The sequence below is a fragment of the Neoarius graeffei genome, chromosome 2, assembly GCF_027579695.1.
Source record: "Neoarius graeffei isolate fNeoGra1 chromosome 2, fNeoGra1.pri, whole genome shotgun sequence".
In the NCBI taxonomy this organism is placed as follows: domain Eukaryota; kingdom Metazoa; phylum Chordata; class Actinopteri; order Siluriformes; family Ariidae; genus Neoarius; species Neoarius graeffei.
The window spans coordinates 37791276-37813042 of NC_083570.1; the positions used below are offsets into that span (position 1 = coordinate 37791276).

Sequence of the window (21767 nt, forward strand, 5' to 3'; positions counted from 1 at the left end):
TGAAAACAAACCCGAACCATGCCAAATGTCTAGCACGAAGCTTTCTAGAGTGTTTGCTTACACCACAAGTCCACTCTCTCTGTTATGCCTTCACAAAGACCTTGCCTGGTTGGCTGAATGTAACTTGGCAGCCATACATGAATTTGTGTTCATGTAAACTTTGCTGAACTTTTGAGATGAAGCCAAAAGACCCAAGACAGGCACAAGAACTCCATACATCTACACATGGAGTCTTACAAGTAAGCTAATCAGCAAGCCTCTGGATACGTGGTTTCTCTAAAGTTAAAGAGGATGGACTTTAGCGAACAAGTTAAAGTTGTGTTGTGAGAAAGTGAGTTGGAGGTCAGTACAAGAACATGCTTGTAGTATTTTACCTTTTAATGCTTAAAAACATTAATGAGTAATTTATGGCTATGTTACATGAAGCACCAGTGTAAAAATATCACCACTTCAAACTGCAACTTTTGATTAGCACCTAAGACTCTGAACCATCAGATTTGATTAGCACATTAGACTCTGAACAGATGAGCCATCTATTTTGAACTTGACGTGGAGAATAAACACGTACTTCTCTAACCGATCATCATTAAACAGTGTTGTTTTTTCATTAACATTGTCAGTTGGCTAATCAAAATGAAAATTCTTCCCTTCATGACTTTTAGCCCTCGATAGCTACACGCTAGTCTCTGGTAGATGAGCTGCTTTCTGCCAATGAATGACCCCTGGATTAGAGGTTGCTAAATACAGCAGGAAACCCATTTGTCCTTTCATTGGGAGGGCCCAAGTTTGAATCCGAATGATGCCACAACCATCCATGGCTGGGTCTTCGGTCACTCACAGTGACATTGGTCGATCATTGAATTGGTTTCATTCAACTGCAGAATGGCTCATAGTTACATCTCATAGCTTCTTATTGACTCTGTATACACTTGAGTACTTTAAGAAATTTAACAAACTACAACAGGTATCTGATGTCATTATGTTTTTACAGAAGTATATCAACCTATTGTATATTTTCCTTATTCCTGAAGGATCTGTCATGTTATATCGCTATAAATAGCAAATATAAGCATGCTGGTAGAAAGAAGCATTAATCTGTGCACATAGAAACATATGGTGCATTCGTGGATTTGCTAATTGCTGCTAACTAAGGCATTCTGTTTCTCTGTTAATGGTTAAGCAATTTCTTCTAGTTGTGCTGAAGAAACTTGGACAACACCATTTATAGGTCTCATGGAAACATTAAACTGTGTACAAACCCAAAAGCTTTTGTTCGTCCATATTGGAGACTTGACTCCCTTTCATGTGACTACGTTCTGCTCCGTAAACTTAGTTTGACAAGTCAAAAAAAAAAAAACCTGCTGTCAGACATTTCCGATCTGTGTAGCCTATTGTATTATAGAACCCGGAGGTGAAAGATAACATTTTAGCTATGTCGTACCTCCAGGTCCTGAATATACTGTGTATTTCTCATACTGACCTCGTCACCTGTACGGCTCACATGACCTCACTACTTTTTCATTTTGCATCGTCTACAATAGTTTGACCTCTCAAACTCTCTCTGTGCACTGCTGCATTTTTGTTGGCTGAACAAAGTCAAACATGTTCCTAAAGCTCCACGGCCTTCTCGTGTTCTTAATCCAATACCAAACACTCTCGTATGTCAGCATCTCCTTACCTTTCAGCACCTTTTGTTTGGCTCGTCTAGCCTTTTCACCCCAAACTTAGTTCAACTTGCATGAAGTTGCTGTGTCATAATTCTTTCCCTCAATCATTATCCTCTTTCCAACTGATTCACCACATTGTCATATAAGAAAAGGCGATTTTTCAGGAGGTTAAACTGATATTAAGGGCTCTTGCGTACTCTTTTATGATTTCAGGTGAATGAATGATATGTGAATTCTTTCTGAGCTTTATATTTCTGTCAGGTTTTTTTTTTTAAGAGCAACAGCTGTGCACTTTTTACACCTTCTCAATGTGACAGGTGGAGAGAAAAACACGTCGCGAGACGAGGTCGCTTTGAGGTTTCGCACAATTTATACATCGCGTTTTAATTGCCATTTACACCTGAACACTCGCAACAGAACCTTAACACCGTCACCATCAAAGTCTCTTTGCTTCCGTGGCACTTGTCATAAAACAGACAAGACCATGAAAAAACTGCCAGCAGTTACTCTTTAATCTCTTTTTACACCTTCTCTTCCCTCTTTTCCCTGCTTGTTAATTGAACACTCGCTGTTTTGTAATGGTTGTGATGTGACATTAATGTAGAGAGCTTTAGCGAGCGATAAGGAGAGCGATTGAGTCAGTCATCCTGTCATCTTTCCCCTCTCTCTCTCTCTCTCTCTCTCTCTCTCTCTCTCTCGCTTCCTCAGAGTGCTACTAAATGTCGTATTGCATGAAGTGGCCTTGCGCATGGAGTGTGCGCCACAGCAAGCGCTTACATAAAGAGACACTCTTGTAACATTAACCAGCCACTGAGTACAAAGCGCACGCTAAAATGTAATAGCCAGCTTATTTAATTTTAATTAGGGCGACTAATGGAAGGGCTTACATGAAAGACGGGAACGAGATGATGGAAAGGCATGGTGGTGAAAAGCCGCCAAAGAGGCTCGAGCGTTTGAACTTGGACATGCTCTCTCTCTTTCACACTTCCTTCAGGAGCAATCGCTTCACCTTTTCTTCAGGGGCCTCTCAGAAGAACTGAAGGGGTGGAGAAGCAAAAGAAGGGGTGGTGTTGCTTAGTTGCTCTGACATGCAACGCATCAAACATCCTTAATGTGATTTTTTTTTTTTTTTTTTTAGTTTTATTTTTAAACCCTTTCAACTGTTAGGCAACAAGACCAAATAGTTCACAGAAAATGTTCAGCACAACCATTAGGAGCCCAATTGGCCGTGTTCGCTGGGTTAGAGGGATGGCACCTTTCCAACCTCCTGTCTTTCCCCTGTCAATCACACTAAACACTAGCCAATCATGGGTGTCTGTGAGCCTACAGTGGCGCTTGAAAGTTTGTGAACCCTTTAGAATTGTCTATATTTCTGCATAAATATGACCTAAAACATCAGATTTTCACACAAGTCCTAAAAGTACATACTGTAAAGAGAACCAGTTAAACAAATGAGACAAAAATATTATACTTGGTCATTTATTTATTGAGGAAAATGATCCAATATTACATATCTGTGAGTGGCAAAAGTATGTGAACCTTTGCTTTCAGTATCTGGTATAACCCCCTTGTGCAGCAATAACCGCAACTAAACGTTTCCGGTAACTGTTAATCAGTCCTGCACACCGGCTTGGAGGAATTTTAGCCCATTCCTCCATACAGAACAGCTTCAACTCTGGGATGTTGGTGGGTTTCCTCACATGAACTGCTCACTTCAGGTCTTTCCACAACATTTCGATTGGATTAAGGTCAGGACTTTGACTTGGCCATTCCAAAACATGAACTTTATTCTTCTTTAACCATTCTTTGGTAGAGCGACTTGGGTGCTTAGGGTCATTGTCTTGCTGCATGACCCACATTCTCTTGAGATTCAGTTCATGGACAGATGTCCTGACATTTTCCTTTAGAATTCGCTGGTATAATTCAGAATTCATTGTTCCATCAATGATGGCAAGCCGTCCTGGCCCAGATGCAGCAAAACAGGCCCAAACCATGATACTACCACCACCATGTTTCACAGATGGGATAAGGTTCTTATGCCTGAGTGCAGTGTTTTCCTTTCTCCAAACATAACGGTTCTCACTTAAACCAAAAAGTTCTATTTGGTCTCATCCGTCCACAAAACATTTTTCCAATAGCCTTCTGGCTTGTCCATGTGATCTTTAGCAAACTGCAGATGAGCAGCAATGTTCTTTTTGGAGAGCAGTGGCTTTTTCCTTGCAACCCTGCCATGCACACTATTGTTGTTCAGTGTTCTCCTGATGGTGGACTCATGAACATTAACATTAGCCAATGTGAGAGAGGCCTTCAGTTGCTCAGAAGTTACCCTGGGGTCCTTTGTGACCTCACCGACTATTACACACCTTGCTCTTGGAGTGATCGTTGTTGGTCAACCACTCCTGGGGAGGGTAACAACGGTCTTGAATTTCCTCCATTTGTACACAATCTGTCTGACTGTGGATTGGTGGAGTCCAAACTCTTTAGAGATGGTTTTGTAACCTTTTCCAGCCTGAAGAGCATCAACAACACTTTTTCTGAGGGCCTCAGAAATATCCTTTGTTTGTGCCATGATACACTTCCACAAACATGTGTTGTGAAGATCAGACTTTGATAGATCCCTGTTCTTTAAATAAAACAGGGTGCCCACTCACACCTGATTGTCATCCCACTGATTGAAAACACCTGACTCTAATTTCACCTTCAAATTAACTGCTAATCCTAGAGGTTCACATACTTTTGCCACTCACAGATATGTAATATTGGATCATTTTCCTCAATAAATAAATGACCAAGTGTAATATTTTTGTCTCATTTGTTTAACTGGGTTCTCTTTATCTACTTTTAGGATTTGTGTGAAAATCTGATGATGTTTTAGGTCATATTTCTGCAGAAATATACAACCCTGATTCCATAAAAGTTGGGACAAAGTACAAATTGTAAATAAAAACGGAATGCAATAATTTACAAATCTCAAAAACTGATATTGTATTCACAATAGAACATAGACAACATATCAAATGTCGAAAGTGAGACATTTTGAAATGTCATGCCAAATATTGGCTCATTTGAAATTTCGTGACAGCAACACATCTCAAAAAAGTTGGGACAGGGGCAGTATTGGCCCTTTTCCACTACCCTTTTTCAGCTCACTTCAGCTCGCTTCAGCTCACTTCAGCCCGACACGGCTCGCGTTTCGACTACCAAAAACCAGCACGACTCAGCTCGTTTCAGCCCTGCTTAGCCCCTAAAACTCGCACCGTTTTGGAGTGGGGCTGAAGCGAGCCAAGCCGTGCCGAGTGAGGTTGGGGGCGTGAGCAGACACTCCCCTGTGCACTGATTGGTGGGGAGGAGTGTCCTCACATGCCCACACACGCCCCGCGAGCGCGCTGGGATCTGTAAACACCGCAAACCCGGAAGAAGAATAATTACGAATTACGAGAATTTCTGGAGCCTTATGCGCCTCGCCTCATCTATACGCTCTTGCCAGTATCTGTCCGCGTTGTCTGTGACAACAAGCCACAGCACCAAGACCAGCAACACTAACGACTCCATGTCCTCCATGTTTATTGTTTACTATTCGGGTCGTGAGACTACCGCTTAAAAGCTCACTGAATCAGTGACATACAGAGCATCGTGGACGAGTTCGCGGAGCACAAGGCTCGTCGTATGCCCTTCAAATAATGCGCGCAGTAGGCTATTGATGTTTTATTATGAGCCATGTACAGTATGTCGCCTAATGTTTTTTGTTTCTGAGTTACATGTTCGTTTGAAGGACTTAATGTACAAAATAACATAGTTGCACCCCGTAGTGTTGAAATTGGTAAACACAGTGCATTCAGTGAGGTTTGCACCGCCCTCCTTTTATTTCTGACTCTTCCTGTCACCGTTGCAACCTCTGAGCGCTCATTCGTATGCCCTTCAAATAATGTGCGCAGTACAGGCTATTGATGTTTTATTATGAGCCATGTACAGTATCCTAATGTTTTTTGTTTCTGAGTTACATGTTCGTTTGAAGGACTTGATGTACTAAATAACATAGTTGCACCCGGTAGTGTTGAAATTGGTAAACACCGCAGTTGCGGACATTTTGTAGCCTAAAATGATGTTATGATAAGCTTTAATAAAGGGCCCGGTCATTTGCCCCGCCCCCGGCCCGGCTCTGACTTGTTCCGCCACTGTCACTGATGTCACTGTTTGCGCTGCTTAACGACATCACGTGACGTCCACCCACTTTCGCTAACTCCACCCAATGTGTCCACCCACTTCCAGCCAGCACGGTTCAGCGCGGTTGTAGTCGAAATGCAACTCCAACAGCCCCGCTCAGCTCGGCTCAGCTCGACTCAGCACGGCACGGCTCAGCCGCGTTTGTAGTGGAAAAGCGGCATAAGAGGCTGGAAAAGTTAAAGGTACAAAAAAGGAACATCTGGAGGACCAAATTGCAACTCATTAGGTCAATTGGCAATAGGTCATTAACATGACTGGGTATAAAAAGAGCATCTTGGAGTGGCAGCGGCTCTCAGAAGTAAAGATGGGAAGAGGATCACCAATCCCCCTAATTCTGCGCCGACAAATAGTGGAGCAATATCAGAAAGGAGTTGGACAGTGTCAAATTGCAAAGAGTTTGAACATATCATCTACAGTGCATAATATCATCAAAAGATTCAGAGAATCTGGAAGAATCTCTGTGCGTAAGGGTCAAGGCCGGAAAACCATACTGGGTGCCCGTGATCTTCTGGCCCTTAGACGGCACTGCAACACATACAGGCATGCTTCTGTATTGGAAATCACAAAATGGGCTCAGAAATATTTCCAGAGAACATTATCTGTGAACACAATTCACCGTGCCATCCGCCATTGCCAGCTAAAACTCTGTAGTTCAAAGAAGAAGCCGTATCTAAACACGATCCAGAAGCGCAGACATCTTCTCTGGGCCAAGGCTCATTTAAAATGGACTGTAGCAAAGTGTAAAACTGTTCTGTGGTCAGACGAATCAAAATTTGAAGTTCTTTATGGAAATCAGGGATGCCGTGTCATTCGGACTAAAGAGGAGAAGGACGACCCAAGTTGTTATCAGCGCTCAGTTCAGAAGCCTGCATCTCTAATGGTATGGGGTTGCATTAGTGCATGTGGCATGGGCAGCTTACACATCTGGAAAGACACCATCAATGCTGAAAGGTATATCCAGGTTCTAGAGCAACATATGCTCCCATCCAGACGATGTCTCTTTCAGGGAAGACCTTGCATTTTCCAACATGACAATGCCAAACCACATACTGCATCAATTACAGCATCATGGCTGCATAGAAGAAGGGTCCGGGTACTGAACTGGCCAGCCTGCAGTCCAGATCTTTCACCCATAGAAAACATTTGGCGCATCATAAAATGGAAGATACAACAAAAAAGACCTAAGACAGTTGAGCAACTAGAATCCTACATTAGACAAGAATGGGTTAACATTCCTATCCCTAAACTTGAGCAACTTGTCTCCTCAGTCCCCAGACGTTTACAGACTGTTGTAAAGAGAAAAGGGGATGTCTCACAGTGGTAAACATGGCCTTGTCCCAACTTTTTTGAGGTGTTGTTGCCATGAAATTTAAAGTTTCCTAATTTTTATCTTTAAATGATACAGTTTCTCAGTTTAAACATTTGATATGTCATCTATGTTCTATTCTGAATAAAATATGGAATTTTGAAACTTCCACATCATTGCATTCCGTTTTTATTTACAATTTGTACTTTGTCCCAACTTTTTTGGAATCGGGGTTGTAGAAAATTCTAAAGGGTTCACAAACTTTCAAGCACCACTGTATGTATATGGAAGAGGGTAGAGAGTTTTCCTCAGAGGTTGTTCAGCTCGTGCCACACATGAGTAGAGAAGACATCAGCTAATTTTTAGCCTGTGATTTGTGTGCAAGCATTCGCGCTACCCCAATGAGAGTAAAAAAGTCCCAATAGTTGACTTGCAACCACGTGATCAAAATGTGCTACGTCATGAGCATCTGCCATGATGGTGGATGTACAAAGCAACTAGGATGGCAGCTGCTGAAAGCGTGTCTGTAAACAATGCTGAATTTTCTCAGTATTACCGCGATTTGAACGCTCAAGCAAATATTTGATACAAAGAGAAGATAGATATGTGTGGTTTTGACCCATACTATATTAAAAAGTTTTCTGAAGATAAGACGCTTCTAGTGACCATTGAGTACCCAGATATTGCATTATATCTGGTTTGGCTGCCGAAGAATCAAGTCTGACCTTGGACAAAACATAGCCCATTTTCTGAGTGGGTGCCCAGTCTGGATTGTTTCTATTGTATAATTTTGCTGGCGCCCCTAGAAGTGAAATGGTAATACACGTGTTAAAATTATAACAACAACCGAGTGAACCACAACAAGAGAACGCTCATTTTATAACAAGATTCTAGCATCATAAAATAAAATTCTTCCATGATATTATTGAGAAAGCTTTTGAATCTCACCTGAGATAAAATGATTACTGCAAACATGAGCTGTTTTGGTTTTAGCCTCTGTTAGATCAGCCCTGCCGATGTTGTTCAGCCGTGCTCGTCTTCTCTCTGTACTAAGCCTCAGAGTTTCCTCGCCCTCTTTCCGAATCACGGACCGAATTCTAAAAAATCAGAACGTGCCACGGTCACAAGTACTGTTGTGACCACAACCATATACAGCACAAAGATATGGCATAGCTAAAAGAATGCTTAAAGCAATGGAAAAACAAAGAGAATTGTACACGCGTGACTGTTTTGTATGGAATGTCGCTTGACCCCACATTTGTATATCCACCAACATGGCCGACATCCGGGTTTCTATTTTGCTTTGATGTCACTTGCAGGTCAAGGATTGCGAGAAAATGGGGTAAAAGTCAAGAAGAATGGAAAGCTAAACTTTAAAGTGCATATCACGGGTAAATTCAGGAGCAAGATCAATGTAATTCTCCTATTTTATATCAAACTTTGGTCAAATATCTGTCACATTGTGCATTTTGTGCAATTTTTGTACCTTGCGCAATACCAGAAAAATTCAGTTGAAATCAAGCCATTTGAGGCGAATTGGTCCGCCTCTGAAAAAACTTGGCATTTGGATTTCCCGGCAAACATTGATTTTCGTGACGTCGCGTGCGGGACGCCTCCCTCTGAATCCTACGTCAGCGCTGGTTTGTTTATGAGAAAACGACCTGGTGGTTTTCTGCAAATTTCTTCAACATAATCGCGTAATTATTAAAATGGTTAACAGATGTATCGTAGGAGGGTGTAGCAACATCAATATTGATGGGATTAGTACTCACTGTTTTCCAAAAGACCGGACAATGAGAGAGAAATGGGAGCGCTTCGTGCGAGGCACCCGGAAAAATTGCCTACATGCTATAGACTACAGCATTATTTGTGGTGCTTACTTCACAAGGCCCGACGACTTTGAGAACTATGTGCAGTGGGAAATGGGCTTCGCGAGGCAACTTGATCTGAAAAAAGACGCAGTTCCATCTGTCAGAATGCCCAAAGCAACACCATCTCCATCTGTGTCAGCGTCACCAAAAGAGCCAGCCGTGTTCGTCTACCCTGACAGAAGGCGAAGTGACATATCTACTGAGGCCCTCGAAGCCGAGGACCAAGCAGAGCCGAGAAAAAGACCAAGAAAATCGGCAATTCACAAGTTGACTGTTGCCAGGGTAAGAAATAATTCTGACATCTCATTATATTCTTCATCCAAAGGTGAACATTGCGCTCAGGTGACAATTCCATATTTCAATGCAAAATCACTAGCTGTTAAACTTGGTCTACACAGGCTGTGCACTGAAACCGTGCAAGCTCTCGCAGCCTGCTGGCGGTTCCGCAGGTAACGTCACGAATCTGGCTCCAGACTCCCTTGGAATTTTTCCAGACGTGTTTTGTTATTTTATTTTTTTCTGCTGTAGACAGATGGCCTTGTGCAAAATTACCCTTCTGGATGAGTGTATAAAGGGACATACTTTCATATTTAAAAAACAAAACAAAATTAGTCCAGGATATGCACTTTAAGAAACATACTCTAAAGCCTGAAAATGAATTTAAATCAGTATCCATAACCCTTTGATAACTCTTTGCCTTTATAATTGCTCAATCTATTCTCAATGTAGTTTTATAATGAAATCAGCCTTAATGTTTTTATCTGAAATGTGGCAGGGCTCGACATTAATGGTAGTCAGACTGTCTGGGACAACCAGAAATTTGATCCAGTCAAGTCAAATCTGCATCTGACTGTCTGATGGGACGAGTTGAGTATTTGTTGAAAATCACTATTTTTATTAGGAATTATACTCAAGTTACATCAATGAAGTTCCAACAAAACTAGTTCAATCCCCTCAGTGATCCAGCCATATTATTGCCTATGAAATTCCGGGGAAGCAGAGTACAGCAGTGTACTGTAAAAATAACCATGTTGTAATATCTAATTACAGATATTATTAGACTTTGAATTCATCGAAATCGGAGAAATGGAAATCAAATACCTCAATAAAATAAATATCTGTGGTGAATCTTTATTTCATTCAGACAGTCATTGTATTTTTTTTTTGTATGCTTCACATTAACCATCACAAATGTCGTAAAATATTTCGTGGGAATCTTACGACACTGGCGAACTCACTTACGGTTTGTTTTCATTCACAACGTGGTTCCATCACCTGTATCATGTCCAACTTGTTTTCTTTCTGTTTCATTTCTTTAAATTAATTTATACTTCAGGTTTTACTGGATGAATCAAGATGTAACTTTATTTCCTCCAGAATTTTTGAATTTGGGTGAGTCTAACTCTTAAAGGTAGACTGCCTTTCAGATTTTTCAAGTGTAGGTCATAAAAAGAATTTTCCCTGACACACAATTATTTTTGTTTAGTGGACCGAAAGCTACTGAATTCAAATCACAGACTTCCGATTTTATTAGTTTTTTTTTAAAAAAAGAACAATTAATGAATTTATGGCCACATGGCCCTAAATTCTCTGCAATTTTTTTCCTGCTTCAGCATGAATCAATTCAAAATACTACATCATGCATCACATGGTGGGCTTTCCCCGTTCACGCAAGGCATTGTGTGGTACAAATTTGAAACAGGAGAGAAAAATGGAGGACGTGAGTGTGTGAATGAAACATGAAAGACCGACTCCAGTAATGGAAAGCGAGAAGAAAAGACGTTATGTTGCGAAGGAAAGGAAACACAGGAACAAACTAATAAATATCGGTGGTCAGCAAGCATCTCGGTGTGATCAGCTGTTCATTTAGTGATAGAATGATGTAACTGTCAGTGCACGGTCAAGGTAAACCTGCGTATGCGCACACGGACTTCCTCGGTCTGCTTGACTGCGCGGAGCGGGCGATTTCATGCACATTATTTGCTCAGGAATCCCCTCAAATTAAATAACTTCCCAGCCACAGAATGGTCTGATATTTTGTGAGATATTACAGAAATAAACATGTATCACAATGACCAAATTTCGGAGGGAAATAAATTTCACCGATTTTATGAAATCGAAAGGCCGTCTAGCTTTAAAACTGCAATCAGGTAATGGGTTATAACACCACACGCACCATAATGGGGCAGTGGATAGTTATTATCCCCCGCTGGCCGAAAGGCCCGAAGGGGGATGATGTCATGGCGATGTTCATCCGTCCCGGGAAGGGTGCTCACTTTCCGAAATCAACTCCTCTTACAATTTTTGCAGGAATTTCACGTAACTCAACAGGATTCTTTATTATATGTCGGTAATACGCATATTGCAATTTCATTTAATTCAGTCTCATATTACCAGAGTTATGGTATCGTTGCCAGTGGGGCATATTGTTCTCTCAGAGCACTCTTGTTGTTTTACAGTTAAACATTGAGTTTTATTGAAAAATTATAAAACCATTAAAGCATAATAATCATCATAACTGTACCTGCTTTTTGATAAACTTTGTTAATCACTTTCCTTTCATTGAACTAGTAAATATGTAGTAATAAAAAAGGGTATGGTCAGGACAAGTGAAAAATCTTGCTGCTTGTCCGTCTGGACAAGTGGATTAAAAAGTTAACGTCGAGCCCTGTGTGGCTTATCTAATCCCATAACTCCCATTTCTTTTATTATTTTTCCTTTTGAAAAATGAGTTCTCAAGCTATAGTATAATATAGTGTAGCTATAGTATTAGGTTTTCTTTTTTTGTTGTTATTTTTAGTTAGTATTTATGGTACTGGAAGTCAGTAGTGTACAAATTCGAAGAATGAAAAGAGGTTAAAAAACGAAAAGCATATACCATGGGCAACTTGTGTAAAATCCACTGCTTAAAGAATTTGTTATCACTTTCTGTGTCTCTCAAAACAAGTCAGCAATAATAGAATCTCATCATCCTCTCTTTTACGTTGACGTGTGTGTGTGTGTGTGTGTGTGTGTGTGTGTGTGTGTGTGTGTGTGTGTGTGTGTGTGTGTGGGTTTATAATGCCTCTGGGGCTAATTGAAGTCTCTATTCAGTGTGATGTTGGTCCATTGTCTGTGCTGAAAGAGAGAGACTTCTTCTCTTGAGCTCATTATCAGAGAATGTAATGAATTTCATGTGCCGTTGTTCTGTGCTGTACAGAGAAATCATTTTGTGCCTCTCCTCATCCCTTTTGTCCCTCCTCCCCTTTCCCGGCTTCACATCATCAATAGACACTTTATTTGCCAATCACTGGAGGAAAATGACATTATGAGGAGGCTGAAGAGTGGAGCTGATAATATCCAGCCTGACTAATATCCAGTCAGCTTATTTCTCTCTCTCTCTCTCTCTCTCTCTCTCTCTCTCTCTCTCTCTCTCTCTCTCTCTCTTTCTCCCTCTCTATCTCTGTTTGTTTATCTCAGAACTCTACAAAAATGGTCTTCAGAGGGCTGCTTTTGTGCCTTTCATTGATGCGCTCAAGGTAAAGACAAAGTTAATTTATTTATCCTTTTATATTCCTTTTGTCCTTCGTTCTTAATATTGCCTGGGCTATTGGTCCAGTTTTTGATGTATTTTATACTTGGTGTAAAAGACCACCCCAGTGCAAGCACGCAAAACACACACAACATAGAAAAGGCACCTTTGATCATTCCTGGAGGAGAGAGAGAGAGAGAGAGAGAGAGAGAGAGAGAGATATGGATGGATGGATGGATGCAATTAGACTCAGTAAGAATGAGATTGACAGAAAGCTGTTTAATGATGAGTGTGGGTTGGCTGGAATGAAGCCGCTTGCTTGCATTTCAAAGTGAGGCCTATCACAGGAGGCTCTGATCTGCTTTTGTAATTTAATAGCGTCATTGTAAGCAGGTATTGGCATTATCCTGTGTGCTATCTGAGTAATTACCACAGTTCTGCCACAGGCCATCATAAATAATCAGAGCTTTATTTCCAGGCATTTTCAAGCAGCCCACATTCTTGCACATTTAACAAACATTAATGGATACTTACAAAGAAGCTTCGGATATCTGATACGTCAATGCATACACACTTCACAATAACTGATAACCACAAACTCCATAGCAATATCAACAGCATTCAGAAGCTCGATCTTGAAGCATCCTGTCATCTAACTCTTTATTACTATGACCTGCTTTATACCATTAATGGAGAACGAGCTTGATTCTGCATCATGTACAGGTTAAGGAGGCAAAACCATGATGATAAATTACGACGGTAAAGTATAAAAAAGAAATAAAGCCCATACAAATGTTTACACAGTCCCCAAGAACTTTCACATGATTACTTTGAGGATCAAATACAGTTTCCTCAAACATACTGTAATTATTCCAAGAAGAAGTCTTTAACCCTTGCATGCATCACGTTCTCACTGATGGACAGTCAATTTAAGGCAGTTTTGAGGAAAATATCTCATCTCATTATCTCTAGCCGCTTTATCCTGTTCTACAGGGTCGCAGGCAAGCTGGAGCCTATCCCAGCTGACTACGGGTGAAAGGCGGGGTACACCCTGGACAAGTCGCCAGGTCATCACAGGGCTGACACATAGACACAGACAACCATTCACACTCACATTCACACCTACAGTCAATTTAGAGTCACCAGTTAACCTAACCTGCATGTCTTTGGACTGTGGGGGAAACCGGAGCACCCGGAGGAAACCCACGCGGACACGGGGAGAACATGCAAACTCCACAAAGAAAGGCCCTCGCCGGCCACGGGGCTCGAACCCGGACCTTCCTGCTGTGAGGCGACAGCGCTAACCACTACACCACCGCGCCGCCTGGACCCATTTATTTATTTATTTATTTATTTATTTTAATTAAATGTAGATCTATTTTTTAAATACAATTTATTTTTTTAAATATTATTTTTGTTTTACAATCATGGTTACCAGCATTTAAATATTTTAGATCTGAAGGTTAATATTTTTTTATTTTATATACACATTGGAAGATTTTTTTTTTTTTTTTCACTTCCAATGCATTACCCTTTTTTATTTTATTTTTTTAATATATACTCACGGTAGTTCTACACATGGACAATTTATTTTTTTTATAGACAAAGTGAAAATTCGTATGACATGCAATTTTAAATTACGCATGAAAGCATCAGCTGATCAAAACTGAATTTAACTGAAATTTCCTTGCACTTTAATTTGAAGTTTATTGGCTTACTGGTTTTGTATGAAATGTGCATGGGCTCTTCACATGCGTGTGCTTCTGTAATGTGTGTGGTGTCTGGTGATCAACCATAATTGTTCGGTTTATGCGAAATATATATATATATATATATATATATATATATATATATGTGATTAGGGAAAACCATGCGTGCTGATTGGTCAAGAAATTCGGACTGTTTTTCGATAATTACCTCGAGCGACTCAGCAAAATGGCGGCCAATCGCTTTATCACTGTAAGTGAGAGAGAATTACAATGTATGAAAAAAAATACTGTTCCTAAAAGCACTAAAGATGCTATGAAGTTTGGTCTAAAACTATTCAAAGGTGGAATTGTAATTTATGTTATCAATTTCAAAACAAAGTATTTTTGTGACTCGGCATAGATAAGTGACAAGTCTGCCCCATGCCGTTATTACATTTGCATGCCACTTTTGAAGTTTGAAATAAATTATTTTTCTTTTTTTTAAATAATCACCAGTGTATTTATACTAAAACAATTATCCACCTCAGGTGGTCGGGCCTTTGCCCATGGGGCCCGGCCGGGCTCAGCCCGAAGAGGCGACGTGGGCCCGACCTCCTGTGGGTTCACCACCCACAGAGCTAGCAGTAGGGGTTTGGTGCAGTGTGGATTGGGTGGCAGTCAAAGGCAGGGGCCTCGACGACCTGATCCCCGGACACAGCGGCTGGCTGTTGGGACATGGAATGTCACTTCGCTGGGGGGGAAGGAGCCTGAGCTTGTGCGGGAGGTTGAGAGGTACCGGCTAGAGATAGTCGGGCTCACCTCCACGCACAGCTTGGGCTCTGGAACCCAGCTCCTCGAGAGGGGCTGGACTTTCCACTTCTCTGGAGTCGCCCGTGGTGAGCGGCGGCGGGCTGGTGTGGGCTTCCTTATAGCTCCCCAGCTCAGCCGCCATGTGTTGGAGTTTACCCCAGTGAACGAGAGGGTCGCCTCTCTGCGCCTTCGGATTGGGGAGAGGGCTCTTGCTGTTGTTTGTGCCTACGGGCCAAATAGCAGTATAGAATATCCGGCCTTCTTGGAGTCCCTGGGAGAGGTACTGAGGGGTGCTCAGACTGGGGACTCCATTGTGCTACTGGGGGACTTCAATGCTCACGTGGGCGATGACAGTGACACCTGGAGGGGCGTGGTTGGGAGGAACGGCCTCCCCGATCTGAACCCGAGTGGTGTTTTGTTATTGGACTTCTGTGCTAGTCACAGTTTGTCCATAACGAACACCATGTTCGAGCATAGGGGTGTCCATAAGTGCACGTGGCACCAGGACACCTTAGGTCGGAGGTCGATGATCGACTTTGTAGTCGTGTCATCTGATCTCCGACCCTATGTCTTGGACACTCGGGTGAAGAGAGGGGCTGAGTTGTCAACTGATCACCACCTGGTGGTGAGTTGGATCCGCTGGCGGAGGAGGAAGCTGGACAGACCTGGCAGGCCCAAACGTATGGTGAGGGTCTGCTGGGAACGTCTGGCCGAGCACTCTGTTGGGGAGGTCTTTAACTCCCACCTCCGGGAGAGCTTTTCCCAGCTTCCGAGGGAGGCGGGGGACATTGGTCTGAGTGGACCATGTTCTCTACCTCCATTGTGGACGCAGCTGCTCGGAGCTGTGGCCGCAAGGTCTCCGGTGCCTGTCGTGGCGGCAATCCCCGAACCCGGTGGTGGACACCGGAAGTAAGGGATGCCGTCAAGCTGAAGAAGGAGTCCTATCGGGCCATGTTGACCTCCGGGACTCCTGAGGCAGCCGACGGGTATCGGCAGGCCAAGCGTGCTGCAGCTCGGGCAGTTGCGGAGGCAAAAACTCGGAACTGGGAGGAGTTCGGGGAGGCCATGGAGAAGGACTATCGGTCGGCCTCGAAGAAATTCTGGCAAACCATCCGGCGCCTCAGGAGGGGGAAGCAGTACTCTGCCAACACTGTTTACAGTGCGGGTGGGGAGCTGTTGACCTCGACTGGGGACATTGTCGGGCGGTGGAAGGAATACTTTGAGGATCTCCTCAATCCCACCGTCATGTCTTCCACTGAGGAGACTGAGGCTGATGACTCAGAGGTGGACTCGTCCATTACCCAAGCCGAAGTCACTGAGGTGGTTTGCAAGCTCCTCGGTGGCAAGGCACCGGGGGTGGATGAGATCCGCCCTGAGTATCTCAAGTCTCTGGATGTTGTGGGGCTGTCTTGGTTGACACGCCTCTGCAACATCGCGTGGCGGTCGGGGACAGTGCCTCTGGAGTGGCAGACTGGGGTGGTGGTCCCTCTTTTTAAGAAAGGGGACCGGAGAGTGTGCTCCAATTATAGGGGAATCACACTTCTCAGCCTCCCAGGGAAAGTTTACTCCAGGGTACTGGAGAGGAGAATTCGACCAATAGTCGAACCTCGGATCCAGGAGGAACAATGCGGTTTTCGTCCTGGTCGCGGAACACTGGACCAGCTCTATACCCTTCATAGGGTGCTTGAGGGTTCATGGGAGTTTGCCCAACCAGTCCACATGTGCTTTGTGGATCTGGAGAAGGCATTCGACCGTGTCCCCCGTGGTATTCTGTGGGGGGTGCTTCGGGAGTATGGGGTTCGGGGCTCTTTGCTAAGGGCTGTCCGGTCCCTGTACGAACGGAGCAGGAGTCTGGTTCGCATTGCCGGCAGTAAGTCAGACCTGTTCCCAGTGCATGTTGGACTCCGTCAGGGCTGCCCTTTGTCACCAGTTCTGTTCATAATTTTTATGGACAGAATTTCTAGGCGCAGCCAGGGGCCGGAAGGAATCCTGTTTGGGAACCACAGGATTTCATCTCTGCTTTTTGCGGATGATGTTGTCCTGTTGGCTTCTTCAAACCAGGACCTTCAGCATGCACTGGGGCGGTTTGCAGTCGAGTGTGAAGCGGCTGGGATGAGAATCAGCACCTCCAAGTCCGAGGCCATGGTTCTCGACCGGAAAAGGGTGGCTTGCCCTCTCCAGGTTGGTGGAGAAGTCCTGCCTCAAGTGGAGGAGTTTAAGTATCTCGGGATCTTGTTCACGAGTGAGGGAAGGATGGAGCGTGAGATCGACAGGCGGATCGGTGCAGCCTCCGCAGTGATGCGGTCGCTTTACCGGTCCGTCGTGGTGAAGAAGGAGCTGAGCCAAAAGGCGAAGCTCTCAATTTACCGGTCGATCTACGTTCCGACTCTCACCTATGGTCATGAGCTTTGGGTAATGACAGAAAGAACAAGATCGCGGATACAAGCGGCCGAAATGAGTTTCCTTCGCAGGGTGGCTGGGCGCTCCCTTAGAGATAGGGTGAGAAGCACAGTCACTCGGGAGGAGCTCGGAGTAGAGCCGCTGCTCCTCCACATCGAGAGGAACCAGCTGAGGTGGCTCGGGCATCTTTTTCGGATGCCTCCTGGACGCCTCCCTGGGGAGGTGTTCCAGGCATGTCCCCCTGGGAGGAGGCCCCGGGGAAGACCCAGGACACACTGGAGGGACTATGTCTCTCGGCTGGCCTGGGAACGCCTCGGTGTTCTTCCCGAGGAGCTGGCCGAGGTGTCTGGGGAAAGGGAAGTTTGGGCTTCCATGCTTAGACTGCTGCCTCCGCGACCCGGTCCTGGATAAGCGGAAGAAGACGAGACGAGACAATTATCCACCTCAGGCTCAGTGAATATCAGTGAATAACAACCTCGAGTTCGTCTCTGTTATTATTCACCAATATTCACTTCACCTTCGGCGATTAATTGTTATATATACAGGGTGTTTCAAAAAATTTGATATTATTTGAGATGTAAATATCCCAGAAACTACATAGTCAAGGCAAATGAAACTGAACAGGCTTAATGTTGAGCAATATAAGATTTATTCCTCAAAATTTGAATGAGAAATTCAAAAGTATGTGGATTCCAAGAACGATTTCACAAATTTTCAATTTTTGTGAACCCACTCGCCCGTCTCTTCCAATGCTAGTGGTCGTCCAGATCCTTTTGCCCTGCACACACAGCCTTCCTCTTTTAACTTTTTGTGCCATGTCCAAATCTGCATTGCAGTTGGTGCATTTTTAAAGAATTCTCTCATAAATGCACGCTGCACAGTCTTGTTCGACTGTGTTCGAGCGTACTCTAACACACAAAACGCCTTTTCTTTTCCAGTGAATGGCATTTCTATACTGAAAAAGGTAAAAACAAAAGACATTAAACATAAAATTTTGACCTGTTTCCACACATGCTGTTAAAATTTGAGGTCAATTGAATGAGAATTGGCAAAGTTATTAGATTGTGAAATGATATCAAATTTTTTAAGACACCCTGTATATATATTCACATTCACTGGATATGAGCAATCATGTGCTCTGATTGGCTACTCTACTACTAGGCTATCTCATATAGCTCATATACTGTGAGTAGAGAAAAACAAAATGGCGGAGCGTGTTGCTGAACCAACCGAAGATGAAATAACTCTACTCGAAAACAAAACCCCAAAAAATACAAAAAAAACAACAAAATATGGAATAAAAGTATTTGATGGTAAGAATGTATCTTTTTGTTTTTTATTTTTCAAGAATTATTATTATTGCGGTTTTCACAAATCACTACTGTCATTTTGCCGGTTTGTTTACATTCTAAGATGAAATCATTTTGTTGGACGTTTTGTATAAAGGTTTTATTTATCAAATTTGCAAAAAATAAAAATGCTCTGTTTCTCAAAATCTAGTGAATGTGAATAGAATAAAACCGTTCTTTCACTCAACCTTGTCGTACATGGCTTATAGCCAACTCGGTACTACACGCCTCATCGGCTCTCAGCTCATGTATGACTCGATTTCGTTGAATAACTGTTTATATATATCTCCTCTCATCTCATTATCTCTAGCTGCTTTATCCTGTTCTACAGGGTCGCAGGCAAGTTGGAGCCTATCCCAGCTGACTACGGACGAGAGGCGGGGTACACCCTGGACAAGTCGCCAGGTCATTACAGGGCTGACACATAGACACAGACAACCATTCACGCTCACATTCACACCTACGGTCAATTTAGAGTCACCAGTTAACCTAACCTGCATGTCTTTGGACTGTGGGGGAAACCGGAGCACCCGGAGGAAACCCACGCGGACACGGGGAGAACACGCAAACTCCACACAGAAAGGCCCTCACCGGCCACGGAGCTCGAACCCGGACCTTCTTGTTGTGAGGCGACAGCGCTAACCACTACACCACCGTGCTGTATGTATGTGTGTGTGTGTGTGTGTGTGTGTGTGTGTATGTATATATATATATAAAAATTTAATTTATTTATTTTCAGTGAAATATGAAAAATATTTTTATTTCTTTCATTAACTAAATAGTTCTTTGGATGTGTGGATTTTTTGAATCCCAACAGTATAACAGGTGTTGGTGTTGATGGAACCGATTTTAAAAACACAGAACTCAGGAGTGTATGTTAAGGGCAGAAATGATGCCTTCAGTCAGTCTGCCACAAATTGGAATGGACATGAGATGATTCTTCACAGGCTCAGCCAATTCTGACACACACTAAACCCAGATGGTCTCACAAAGGAACGGAGGGGTCTGGGAGGCGAGGCAGAATTAACAAGGGGTACAGCGCAGAGTGACTTTAGGGACCCTAATAGGGAAAGAATGACCTGAAAGTGACATGGCCACAGTGTTGGACCAGTGACCCTGAAGACCACGGCATCCAAGATGACTCATTAGCTGAGTGAAATATTTCCTGAAGTCTCGTATATCACATTTTTTACCCATATCTCCATTGCACATGTACTAATCAAGTCAAGTTTATTTGTATTGCGCTTTTAACAACAGACATTGTCGCAAAGCAGCTTTACAAAAAAATAAAGACTTTAAACATATGAATTAATTTTATCCCTGATGAGCAAGCCTGAGGCAACAGTGGCAAAGAAAAAACCCCTCAGACGACACAAGGAAGAAACCTTCAGTGAACATGAATGAATGAATTAATTTAATTAAATTTACAACCAATGTAGATACATTACATTATTTACACATTACCATGATATTTAAGGCATAATTAACAAAATTTACAATTTAAAAAAATAGAATTAAAGTTAATTATGTATAAATGATGATGCAAATATGACATATATATATATATATATATATATATACACACACACACACACACACACACACACACACACACTATATTTTATATATATATATATATATATATATATATATATATATATATATAAAAAACCCCGATTCCAAAAAAGTTGGGACAAAGTACAAATTGTAAATAAAAACGGAATGCAATAATTTACAAATCTCAAAAACTGATATTGTATTCACAATAGAACATAGACAACATATCAAATGTCGAAAGTGAGACATTTTGAAATTCCATGCCAAATATTGGCTCATTTGAAATTTCATGACAGCAACACATCTCAAAAAAGTTGGGACAGGGGCAATAAGAGGCTGGAAAAGTTAAAGGTACAAAAAAGGAACAGCTGGAGAACCAAATTGCAACTCATTAGGTCAATTGGCAGTAGGTCATTAACATGACTGGGTATAAAAAGAGCATCTTGGAGTGGCAGTGGCTCTCAGAAGTAAAGATGGGAAGAGGATCACCAATCCCCCTAATTCTGCGCCAACAAAGAGTGGAGCAATATCAGAAAGGAGTTCGACAGTGTAAAATTACAAAGAGTTTGAACATATCATCCTCTACAGTGCATAATATTATCAAAAGATTCAGAGAATCTGGAAGAATCTCTGTGCGCAAGGGTCAAGGCCGGAAAACCATACTGGGTGCCCGTGATCTTCGGGCCCTTAGATGGCACTGCATCACATACAGGCATGCTTCTGTATTGGAAATCACAAAATGGGCTCAGGAATATTTCCAGAGAACATTATCTGTGAACACAATTCACCGTGCCATCCACCGTTGCCAGCTAAAACTCTATAGTTCAAAGAAGAAGCCGTATCTAAACATGATCCAGAAGCGCAGACGTCTTCTCTGGGCCAAGGCTCATTTAAAATGGACTGTGGCAAAGTGGAAAACTGTTCTGTGGTCAGATGAATCAAAATTTGAAGTTCTTTATGGAAATCAGGGACGCCATGTCATTCGGACTAAAGAGGAGAAGGACGACCCAAGTTGTTATCAGCGCTCAGTTCAGAAGCCTGCATCTCTGATGGTATGGGGTTGCATTAGTGCGTGTGGCATGAGCAGCTTACACATCTGGAAAGACACCATCAATGCTGAAAGGTTCTAGAGCAACATATGCTCCCATCCAGATGACGTCTCTTTCAGGGAAGACCTTGCATTTTCCTGTATGACAATGCCAAACCACATACTGCATCAATTACAGCATCATGGCTGCGTAGAAGAAGGGTCCGGGTACTGAACTGACCAGCCTGCAGTCCAGATCTTTCACCCATAGAAAACATTTGGCGCATCATAAAACGGAAGATACGACAAAAAAGACCTAAGACAGTTGAGCAACTAGAATCCTACATTAGACAAGAA

General features: G+C 42.7%; 1 protein-coding gene across 2 annotated transcripts in view; it reads left to right on the top strand.

Annotated features, from left to right (window-relative positions):
- The window catches only part of afg1lb (AFG1 like ATPase b), a 114850-nt gene that overhangs the window by 51365 nt on the left and 41718 nt on the right, over positions 1 to 21767 (top strand). For both annotated transcript variants that reach the window (XM_060914141.1, XM_060914138.1), the window contains exon 7: positions 12528 to 12586. In XM_060914141.1, the coding sequence (XP_060770124.1) occupies positions 12528 to 12586 (59 nt within the window). The remainder of the gene's footprint in view (positions 1 to 12527; positions 12587 to 21767) is intronic.